Here is a 12,884-nt window from a genome sequence, read left to right as displayed (position 1 = left end):
ACAAATATTTATTGTTCTACTGTGTTCTAAGCACTAATCTTGGCACTGGGGATACAAAATAAATATAAACAAAAAAGATCCTGGTATTACAGCAAATTAAAATTTAATAAATGAATTGACTATAAAAATGACACAAATACTGCATATAGTACACATTCCATCTCTAAAATGAAATCTGATAAACAAAAGTGTAAGTTGACTTGATTTTGAAATTACAAGTTTGCATTTCATCCTTAAAGTGCACATTACACTAGCCAAATTGCACATAAATTGCCACACTTTAAAACTGTATGTTGTTTTCTCTTTTTATTTTCTTGACCCAGAAACTAAATTTACTTCCAATCATGTTCAAACTTGACAGTACTTTCTTCATCTTTCCATAACCATCCAATGTTGCCCATCTCAATAAGGAGTTATGATTATTACTATCTTGAGTAATTCTTTTTTATTTTCTTGGGATACATTTGCAAGGAGTCTCAGATGACTGACATATTCAAGGATTTATTTTTCTAGGAAAACAGTTGGGATAGTCAAACAACCCACAGCGTCTAAGCATTTTGCATTCTATAGGGAAAAAGGTTTTCAATTTTATTCTCAAATCAATCCATAAACATAAATCTAAGCCACAACACAGCAGCACAGTACTAACAACTCATGCAGAATCCCAAACTCTGAAGCCTCAAACCAAGTCCTTAATTTTGGGGTGGGGATGAGGGTAGGGATAGTAGATTGAGGTAGAGAAAGGTAGATACAGATTCTGAGAAGCAGGAAAAGCTGGAGGAAATGGGGAAAAGCTCTGTTTAAAAGGAGTCAAAAGGGGAAACAGAATTCTCTGGGATCTGGAGCAGAAGTCTGATGGTCACCAAGATGGAAAGGAGGTTGTATGGGGACTAGCAAAAGGAGTGCAGCTACAGCATTCCTTCTGAATGAAGCACAAGCTGTTCATGTCAATTGTCAATTGAGTACTGTGCTATTAATTCACCTGGGAATCATGTGGGGATTAATGCAAAACATACTTAAAGAATGTACAGATTCCAATAAAGGAAAGAAACAAAGACTATTTTGGAATTACAGTGTAATTGCGTCTGCCCCGTTTTGCCTCCACACCATACATCTTACTGAAAAGTGGATTCATTACACAAAACTATGGAGGTGTGGTCTCCATTCCAGGTGGGAATGAAAACAAGTGGGCATTAGAGATACCAAAATGGCAAATAACAATAATATTGCTGAAACTGTGTAGTTGAATTTTTATAAGGCCAAAGTCAACATAAGAAATGGAAACTCCTAGCTTGTCTAATCATCCTATATTTGTATATTCCTCCCGAAAATTTTAGAGATGAAAGCTGTAATGCAGTATAGAGCATCCTGAAGGGTTAGTGTAAGTAGTTTATTGAGTTAAAAATTATACATTTACTGAGTACTTTGTAAACACTATGAATTTGCATACATCATTTTATTTAATCTGAAGAGACTAAGGCAGATTAAAACCAACTAACTAGGCAAGGACATCAGTCTATAAAGTGGAAATGTAATGAGATCATGCAAACTGTATTTATCAAAACTTCTCTCAGGAAGGAGTAGGTATTAAATGTAGGTAGAAATAGTATTTTGGTGAGCCACTTAAATGGGATGGTAAAATCAATGAACATGGTCCAACGACAACAGATGGTCACCCATTTGTCTTCGAAGGAGAGAGAATTCCTTCCCTGAGTGAAGTATATTATTTATGCCACATCTAAATTGCACAAGATATGTTGTGCTATTTACTCCTCATTTGATTTCTGGATCTACTCTTCATCCTTCTCTATCCTCCTGGAGGCTGATCTCCATGAAGTGTACCTGGGCTCTTTACCCTCTGACTTCTGATTGGTGTTGGTCCCTGGCAGGATAGGAGAAGGCAATGGAGCAGAGAACTTGAGGTATTTATCACTCCCGCCCCCTCCCCAATCCCTCACTTTTGGCATAGTTGTGGCAGTAACTGTGTTTACAACTGGCTGCTATTGGGAGGTTACTCCATCTTCCAGGGCTCCCAACTCTTGTTGGGCTCTGGTAAAACCATTTCCTCCCTTCACACTTGCAAGCCTTCAAGATGTATGATTTCTAGGCAGTTGCTAGTCAACAGGTGTTTCACCATCTTTGCTGGTCACCTCAACGCTGCCCCCATCTCTATAACTAGTCCTTTATTAAACTCTTTTCAGTTAACCCCTAGGTTATGCCCTGAGTTTGCTGCCCAGATCTTGACTAATACAACAGGAGTCTTCCTTTTCTGCCCTTCTAAATAAATGTTCAGCCTCTTTGAATAAATGTATTAAAAACATTCTTAATGCTGATCAGTCTGAAAGGATACTAAATCATGAGCCTGGTTGAGGTAACCATATGTCTCAATTCAGTACAATGAGGAGTCTTGAAAAAGTAAGACATCACATTTTCACTGAGCATTTTCTACAGGCAAGTTTCATGGGAATCAGATGTAAAATAGTTCTGTCTTTGAGGAGCTTTTTGTTTAATAAAGAATAAATATAATCATAACACAGGGTAACATAAAATTATCAAAAACATACTTTTCAAGGGTCAAATTATGTTGGGAATTAAACGATCAACTGTTCTCAACAAAGGTGCCAAGACAATTCAATAGGGAAAGGATTATCTTTTTAACAAATAATACTGAAACAATTTGAAATCCATATGCAGAAAAGAAATAAACCTCCACATTTGCCTCAAACTATATGCCAAAATTAAACTTAAAATGGATCATAGACCTAAATGTAAAAGCTAAAACTATATAAAACCTCCCCAGGAAAACATAAGAGAAAATCTTAGTGCCTCTGGATGTAGCAAATATTCCTTAAATACAACACAAAAAGCATAAAGAGCTTTTACAACTCAATGGTAATAAGACAAATAGCCCAATTTTAAAATGGGCAAGAGAATTGAAGAGATACTTCACCAAGATACATGGATAACAAATAAGCACATGAAAAGATGTTCAACATTAGCCATTAAGGAAATGCAAATTATAACCACAATGATATACCACTACACTCCTGCCAGACAGTAGCCGAATTAAAATAACTGCCCACACCATGTGTTAGCAAAGATATGGTGCAACTAGAATTCTTATACACTGCTGTTTGACATGAAAAATGGCAAAACACTTAAGAAAACAATTTGAGAGTTTCTTTAAAAGTTAGATACATCTACCATTTAATCCAACCATTCTACTATTAGGCATTTACCCATATTTGTATCTACTGATGCATAACAATATCACCATAGACTTAAGAGTATAAAACAATACACACTGAGAAAAGATGGTGGCGTGAGAGGTGAGACAGAGACCTCCTCCTAAAACCACATATAATATGAAAATATAATTAATACAACTAATCCTGGAAGAGCAAAAGGAAAGAAGGCTGCACCAGACTGCATGCACCTGGAGAAAAGAACAGACCTCACAGAACAAGGTAACATAACAAAGCCAGGATCCAGCAGGACCCAAGCCCTTCCCTCACCCCAGCTCCTGGTAGGAGGAAGAGAAATGGAGCAGGGAGGGAGTGGAGGCCTGGGACTGCTGAACACCTAGCCCTGGAGATCTGCTCTGGGAGCACGATTGCAGGGTGTTCTGGTGATTAGTGGGGTTGGAAAACTAAGATAGGTGGAATACCTGGAGAGACTGAGATTCCAGCTGCTTGTGGAAAACAGGGATCCATATCCAGCTGCTCTGGGTGGAAAGTCTGAGAGAGTTCCTAACAGCGAGACAGCTGCTAAAGGGACAAGGACTGACAAAAGGGTCTGGACGCATTCTGCCCAGCAGGTTGGGAAACTCCAGGTGCACAATTCCCCTGGTTGGCTATGCAGTCCAGGGTCCCCCACCATGATACGCAGCTGGCTGTGCCTTCTTCCCGGCCAGACGGCAACTGGCGCGCAAACCGGCAAACACTGCCCTGGTGACAGGACAGCCAGAGGGAAGCCCCACCTACAGCAGTAACAAACACAAAGCATAGAGGCTTACACCTGGGTGTTTGGGCCACTGGTTCTGGCAGTGGGGACAGGCATAGCAGCCGAAAAGCAGGAAACATCTCTTTCCTTCCCCCAGGCAGCAGCACCACTCCTGTGTGACCACATCGCTCCAGGGGCTGAGCAGCTCCTGAGAGTAGAGAATCTGAGCACTAGAGGGTGCCACATACAAATATGAAATATCAAAGGAACCTGGTTCAAACAAAAATCCCGCAAACATCAGAAAAAGGAATAACTGAGACTGAACTAATCAATCTTCCTGAAAGAGATTTCAAAATAAAAATCATAAACATGCTCCTGGAGGTACAGAAAAATATTCAAGAACTCAGGAATGAATTTAGGGTGGAGATCCAATCATTTAAGGAACACAATGGAAGGTCTAAAAAGCAGATAAGATATGGTGGAGGAGATGATAAAAGAAATAGAAATTAGACAAGAGGACTACAAAGAAGCTGAGGCACAGAGAGAAAAAAGGATCTCTAGGAATGAATGAATATTGAGAGAACTGTGTGACCAACAGAAATAGAACAATATTTGTACTATAGGGGTACCAGAAGAAGAAGAGAGAGAAAAAGGGAAAGTGTCTTTGAGGAGGTAGTCGCTGAAAACTTCCCCAGTCTGGGGAAGGAGACAGTCTCTCAGGCCATGGAGGTGTACAGATCTCCCAACACAAGGGACTAAGGAAGACAACACAAGACATACAATAATTAAAATGGCAAGGATCAAGCATAAGGAAAGACTAATAAAGGCAGCCAGAGAGAGAAATAAGATCACATACAAAGGAAAACACATCAAGCTATCATCAGACTTCTCAGCAGAAATCTTACAGGCCAGAAGGGAGTGGCATGATATATTTCAATGAAGCAGAAGGGCCTGGAACCAAGATTACTTTATCTGGCAAGATTATCATTTAAATTTGAAGGAGGGATTAAATAATTTCCAGATACACAAAAGCTGAGAGAATTTTTCTCCAACAAACTGTGTCTACAGTGTATTTTGGAAGGACTTCTATAGACAGAAGTGTTCCTAAGGCTACATAGCTCTCACCAGAGGTAATAAAACCACAGTAAAGAAAGTAGAACAGTTAATTACTAAGTAAATGTAAAAGTAAATCAAATACCCCCAAAATCAGTCAAGGGATAGACAAAGAGTACAGAATATGATACTGAATATATAAAGAATGGAGGATGAAGAAAAAGGAGGAGAAAAAACAAAACCTTTACATCCTGTTTGTAATAGCATACTCAGTGAGTTAAGTTAAACTCTTAGATAGTAAGGAAGTTACCCTTGAACTTTTGGTAACCACAAATATAAAGCCTGCAGTGACAATAAGTACATATCTATCGATAACCACCCTAAATGGAAACGGTCTGAATACACCAATCAAAAGACACAGAGTCACCGAAAGGATAAAAAAACAATACCCATCTATATGCTGCCTACAAGAGACTCACTTCAAATGCAAAGACATACACAGACTAAAGGTGAAGGGATGGAAAAAGATATTTCATGCAACTAATAGGGAGAAAAAAGCAGGAGTTGCAGTACTTCTATCAGATAAAATAGACTTCAAAACAAAGGAAGTCACAAGAGACAAAGAAGGATATTACATAATGATAAAGGGGTCAGTCCAAGAAGAGGATATAACCATTATAAATATATATGCTCCCAACACAGGAGCACCAACCTATGTGAAACAAATACTAACAGAATTGAAAGGGGAAATAGAATGCAATGCATTCATTCTAGGAGACTTCAACACTCCACTCACTCCAAAGGACAGATCAACCAGACAGAAAATAAGGAGACAGAGGCACTGAATAACACATTAGAACAGATGGACCAAACAGACATCTACAGAACTCTATACCCAAAAGCAGCAGAATACACATTCTTTTCAAGGGCACATGGAACATTTTCAAGAATAGATCATATACTAGGCCACAAAAAGAGAGTAAGTAAATTCAAAAAGATTGAAATTGTACCAACCAGCTTCTCAGACCACAAAGGTATGAAACTAGAAATATATTATGCAAAGAAAATGAAAAAACCTACAAACAATGGAGGCTTAACAACATGCTCCTAAATAACCATTGGATCAATGACCAAACAAAAACAGAGATCAAGCAATATATGGAGACAAATGACAACAATAATTCAATACCGCAAAATCTGTGGGATTCTGTGAAGGCCGTGTTAAGAGGGAAGTATATTGCAATACAGGCCTACCTCAGGAAAGAAGAACAATCCCATATAAATAGTCTAAACTCACAATGAATGAAACTAGAAAAAGAAGAACAAATCAGGCCCAAAGTCAGTAGAAGGAGGGACATAATAAAGATTAGAGCAGAAATAAGTAAAATCAAGAAGAATAAAACAATACAAAGAATCAATGAAAGCAGGAGTTAGTTCTTTGAGAAAATAAACAAAATATATAAACCCCTAGCCAGACTTATCAAGAAAAAAAGAGAGTCTATGCACATAAAAAATCAGAATTGAGAAAAGAAAAATCACTACTGACACCAAAGAAATACAAGGAATTATTAGAGAATACTATGAAAAATCATATGCTAACAAACTGGATAACCTAGAAGAAATGGACAACTTTCTAGAAAAATACAACCTTCCACAGCTGACACAGAAACAAACAAAATCTGAACATATCAATTACAATGAAATTGAATTGGTAATGAAAAATCTACATAAGAACAAAACCCCTGGACAAGATGGCTTCCCCACTGAATTTTATCAAACATTTAGTGAAGACCTAATACCCATTCTCATTAGAGTTTTCCAAAAAGTAGAAGAGAAAGAAATGCTTCCAAACTCATTCTATGAGGCCAGCATCAGTCTAATACCAAAACCAGTCAAAGACACCACAAAAAAGGAAAATTACAGATCAATATCCCTGATGAACATAGATGCAAAAATACTCAACAAAATACTAGCAAATCGAATTCAAAAATACATCTAAAAGATTATCCATCATGATCAAGTAAGATTTATCCCAGGGATGCAAGTATGGTATATAATTAGATCATCCATCAACATCATCCACCACAACAATAAAAAGAAGGTCAAAAACCACATGATCTTCTCTATAAATGCTGAAAAAGCATTTGACAAAATTCAACATCCATTCATGACAAAAACTCTCAACATAATGGGTATAGAGGGCAAGTACCTCAACATAATGAAGGCCATATATGATAAACCCACAACCAACATTATAATTAACAGTGAGAAGCTGAAAGCCTTTCCTTTAAGATCGGGAGCAAGACAAGGATGGCCACTCTCCCCATTTCTATTCAACAAGGTACTGGAGGTCCTAGCCACCGGTAACAGACAACACAAAGAAATAAAAGACATCCAAATTGGTAAAGAAGAAGTTAAACTGTCACTGCTTGCAGATGACATGATATTGTACATATAAAAACCCTAAAGAATCCACTCCAAAACTGCTAGATCTAATATCTGAGTTCAGCAAAGTTGCAGGATACAAAATTAATACACAGAAATCTGTGGCATTCCTATACACTAACGATGAACTAGCAGAAAGAGAATCAAGGAAACAATTTGATTCACAATTGCATCAAAAATAATAAAATACCTAGGAGTACACCTAACAGAGGAAGTGAAAGACTTGTACTCTGAAAACTACAAGACACTCAGGAGAGAAATTAAAGAACGTACCAATAAAAGGAAACACATCCCGTGCTCATGGATTGGAAGAATTAATATTGTCAAAATGGCCATCCTGCCTAAAGCAATCTACAGATTCAGTGGAATCCCTATAAAATACCAACAGCATTCTTCAATGGACTAGAGCAAACCATTCTAAAATTCATATGGATCCACAAAAGACCCTGAAAAGCCAAAGCAATCCTGAGAAGGAAGTATAAAGCTGGGGGGATTACTCTCCCCAACTTCAAGCTCTACTACAAAGCCACAGTAATCAAGACAATTTGGTACTGACACAAAATAGATCCATAGACCAGTGAGTGCAACAGACTAGAGAGCCCATATATAAACTGAAGCATATATGGTCAGTTAATATATCATAAAGTAGCCATGGACATACATGAGGAAATGACAGCCTCTTCAACAACTGGTGTTGGCAAAACTGGACAGCTACATGTAAGAGAATGTAACTGGATTATTGTCTATCCCCATACACAAAAGTAAACTGGAAATGGATCAATGACCTGAATATAAGTCATGAAACCATAAAACTCTCAGAAGACAACATAGGCAAAAATTCCTGAATATAAACATAAGCAACTTCTTCCTGAACACATCTCCTTGAGCAAGGGAAACAAAAGCAAAAATGAACACATGGGACTATATCAAACTAAAAAACTTCTGTACAGCAAAGGACACCATCAACAGAACAAAAAGGCATCCTACAGTATGGGAGAATATATTCATAGATGACATATCTGACAAGTGGTTAACAATCAAAATATATAACATGCCTCAACATCCAAAAAGCAAAGAACTCGATTAAAAAATGGGTGGAGGATATGAAGAGACAATTCTCCAAAGAAGAAATTCAGATGGCCAACAGACTCATGAAAAGATGCTCCACATCACTAATTATCAAGGAAATGCAAGTAAAAACCACAATGAGATATCACCTCACACCAGTTAGGATAGCCAGTATCGAAAAGACTAAGAACAACAAATACTGGCGAGGATGCGGAGAAAGGGGAACCCTCCTACACTGTGGTGGGAGTGTAAGCTAGTTCAACCATTGTGGAAAGCAATATGGAGGTTCCTCAAAAAACTAAAAATAGAAATACCATTTTACCCAGGAATTCTACTCCTTGGAATTTACCCAAAGAATATAATTTCTCAGATTCAAAAAGACATATGCACCCCTATGTTTACTGCAGCACTATTTACAGTAGCCAAGATATGGAAGCAACATAAGTGTCAATTAGTAGATGAATGGATAAAGAAGATGTGGTACATATACACAACGGAATACTATTCAGCCATAAGAAAGAAACAAATCCCCCCACTTATAACAACATGGATGGAGCTGGAGGATATTATGCTCAGTGAAATAAACCAAGTGAAGAAAGACAAGTACCAAATGATTTCCCTCATTTTTGGAGTATAACAACCAAGCAAAACTGAAGGAAGAAAATACCAACAGACTCACAGACTCCAAGAAGGGACTAATGGTTACCAAAGAGAAGGGACTGTGGAGGGCGGGTGTGGTGAGAGGGAAAAGGGGATTGAGGGGTATTATGATTGGCACACATTGTGGGGTGGGGATCATGGGGAAAACAATGTAGCACAGAGAAGACAAGTAGTGACTCTGTGGCATCTCACTACACTGTTGGACAGTGACTGTTACGGGGTATGGGGGGCACGTGATAATATGGGTGACTAATAACCACATTGTTTTTTCATGTGAAACCTTCATAAGAGTGTGTATCAATAATACCTTAATAAAAAAAGAAAAAAGAAGAAAACAACAATACACACTGATTATCTCACAGTGTCTATCGCTCTGGATTCAGGGCACAGATTAGTTTTGTTCTCTGCTTTAGGATCTCATAGTCTTATCTGAGATTCAACTAGGATTTGTTTCCAAGATCACCTGGCTGTTAGCAGTATTCAGTTCTTTGTGAGTTGTCAGACTGCAGATGACAGTTTCTTTCTGGCTGTTGACCAGATGCCACCGACAACTCTTTGTCACATGGTTCTTCACAACATGGCCACTTGCTTTCTCAAAGCCAGCAAGGGAAATAAAGTCTTTCCCAGGATGATGGGTTTATAATCTTGTGTAATTTAATATACACAAAATCATGTATGTCGCTTTTGCAATATCTTACTAATTAGAAGCAAGTCAGGTATTTGTCAATTATACCTCAGTAAAGCTAGGGGGAAAAAAAGCATATCACAAATCCTACCTACACTCAAGGGGGAAAGGATTACTTAAGAGCATGGATAATGAGGGAAACCACTCAGAGTCTGTCTACCACATTATTCAAAAGAAATGAAACATATGTCCACACAAAAACTTGTACACTAGTGTTTCTACTAGTTTTATTTGTACTAGCCAAAAACTGAAAAATCTCAGATATCCCTCAATAGGTGAATGGATAACTTGTGGTATGTCCACACAATGGAACACTCAGCAATCAAAAGCAATAACCAATTGATACCTGTAACAACATAAATAAATCTCAAAATAATTATACTGAGTAAGAGAGGCCAGGCAAAAGATAGTACATACTGTATGATTCATTTAAGTAAAAATCCAGAAAATGTAAATTAATCTATGGTGACAAAAAGTACATAAGTGGTTATGTGGAAAAAGTGAAGGGAGGAGAAGAAATAGATTACTAAGAGACAGGAGGAAACTTCTGGAGTAATAAATATGTTCATTATCTTAGTTGTAGTGATGCTTTCACAGGTGTACATATATGTCAAAATCCATCAAATTGTACGCTTTAAGTATGTGTACTTTATGGACCTCAATAAAGCTGCTAAACTATGCCTCAAAGCTTTTTTAAAAATATCTTTTTAAAAAAGGATCCATTTTCTACAGGGGCACCATAGCACACCAATGCTCCCTATTAATACAATTTTTAAAAAATGATTTATCATTGAATAAAATTGATGTCAAGAAAAATAGAATTATATAATTGCACAAAGTATTCCAGATAGGTTATGTGAATGAAGTGACATTTAAGTGGACTTTAAGAACAGAAAAGATTTTGATGCCTAGATATAGATAGAAGGGCATTCCCACCACAAAAAGATTAACTAATTAATGTGTTCTTTATTCAACAAATATTCATTAGCACTAATGTACCCAAGCAGTGTGCTAAAGACTGTAAAGACCTTTTTTAACTGCTCTTAGCAAATTTCCAGACGAGGTTTATTAAATTTGGGAACAGCTGAGGATATTATGCTCAAAATTTAGCTGCACTTTTCCTAGTTCCTAGTCATTAACTTACTTGAATAATTCTTTCCCCATTGTAGTAGTGAGGAATTACATAAAAAGTTGCAAATTATATAAATAAATTCAATATTAAGTCAACAAGCAGCTTTATACATGTGATCAGTACACACATGGTGAATAAATAATTTCAAAATTGCCCTATTGACTAAAAAGCAAAACTAGATAGCTCTGCTTACTGAGCAAATAAACTGAGCAAGTATATTAACCACTCTGGGATTCTAGATTTCCTCTTTTGAAGAATTATGGATTTCAGGCACAGTAACCATGTGATTTATTGTCCAAACTTCTGAAAGTGATGGATGCTGATAACTATTATTCTGGGACAAGTACTAAACCCAGGCTGTCCCAAACAAACTAGGATGTATAGTTAAACCAGTTTATAGAGATATTTTTATTCATTTTAAGGTTTACAAGTACAGATTCCTGAGGTCTAGCACAAACCTACTGAATCAAAATCTCTGGGGTGGGATTTGGTAAATTGAGGTCTACTGAATTGCTATGCTTGGGAAGTCTAGGATTCTAAAGTAACATTACTAAAGGCTCTCCCAATTCTAAAATTCTATGTTTAATAAGAGAATGTTCAATATAGACTGAATATTAGAGATACCAGGGAATTATTAATTTTCTTAGTGTAATAATGATGTAATGACTTAAAAGAGTGTCCTTATTTTTAGGAAATACACATAGCTGCATTTAAGAGTGATTTCTCATGATATCTGCATCTTACTTTCAATTGATTCAGGGAATACATACACATACAAATAAGGCTGATAGTGGATATACACATGTTCACTGGGCTGTTCTTCCACTTTATCTGTATGTTTGAAGTTTCTCATAATAAAACGGTTGCAAATATTAGAGAAAAACTTTTTTTATAGGTAGGCAGTATTATTGTTATAAATATGACTTTCAAGAACTATGACCAAGAAGATCACAATTGAAGTGATTACTAAAAATAAAAATAAAAAAAATCCAGCCTGCAATACCTCTTCCTGGACTTTTCCCTAAGCATAAAGTGACAAGGATATTCGCTGCAGAACTGTTTAAAATAGTGTTGTTTTTCCAATATTTTAAATGTATAACAATAATGGCATTCCTAAGTAAATTACAGTGCATCGGTACATTCAACAGAGGGATTATACACGACTATTAAAATAATCAGTCAATAATATATTGCATACATTGTCCTATGCTGTTTATATGCAAAAAGATTCTAAAATTATATCTATGCTACAACTGTATGAAATTTGTGGATTCAAGTGGACAGAACTGTAAGTTTATAGGAAAATGCTGCTTGAAAAGCAGTTTTTCCCCTTTATTTCAATTTTTTTAAATTTTGCTAATGATTTTGTGCAAAAATAACGCACTGTTTAAAACCTAGTCGTTACCCTAGTTTGGTCCCAAGCGCAGTAAAGGTCAGTTTATAATTCATTGAACTGAATAAGACTTCAGGCGCTTCAACTGATTGATGCTCAGCTAATTTAGGATATCCACTGAATCATTTTGCCGACTACAAATATATTATTACGTGTAAACGGTGTTGCTGAAAAGGTCTCCAAACATCACAGAACACCCACCGCAAATGTGTGGGCTAAATGCACAAAGATAATCATGGCAGAAATACTACCTGTCATACAGGACGGGCATGTCAGCTTTTTCTCCGCGAAAGGCGTATGATCCTAGATTGCCTCTTACTTTCACCAGAACGAGATGGTTCCAGAGTCCCAGGCAAGGGAGGAGACTGTTCCCTTGCCCAGGAGGCTGGAAACTGCTCAATGTGAGCGCAGCGTTTCCAAAGCCCTTCAGCTGAGATCCGCAGCCACTTGACGAATTCCCAGTTGCTAGGTTCAGTTGCTAAGGCACCAACAGTCTCGCCGGAAGA

At 37.1% G+C, this 12,884-nt stretch overlaps 1 protein-coding gene across 1 annotated transcript in view; it reads right to left on the bottom strand.

The window, feature by feature from the left end:
- Nucleotides 1–12,870, bottom strand: part of GALK2 (galactokinase 2) — a 160,554-nt gene extending 147,684 nt beyond the window's left edge. The window contains exon 1 of the mRNA XM_073211781.1: nt 12,630–12,870. Within this exon, the coding sequence (XP_073067882.1) occupies nt 12,630–12,649 (20 nt within the window). The 5' untranslated portion in view covers nt 12,650–12,870. The remainder of the gene's footprint in view (nt 1–12,629) is intronic.
- Between the last annotated feature and the right edge of the window lie 14 nt (nt 12,871–12,884).

This window comes from Manis javanica, chromosome 8, assembly GCF_040802235.1.
Source record: "Manis javanica isolate MJ-LG chromosome 8, MJ_LKY, whole genome shotgun sequence".
Taxonomy (NCBI): Eukaryota; Metazoa; Chordata; class Mammalia; order Pholidota; family Manidae; genus Manis; species Manis javanica.
This window is presented reverse-complemented; position numbering and strand designations above follow the sequence as displayed.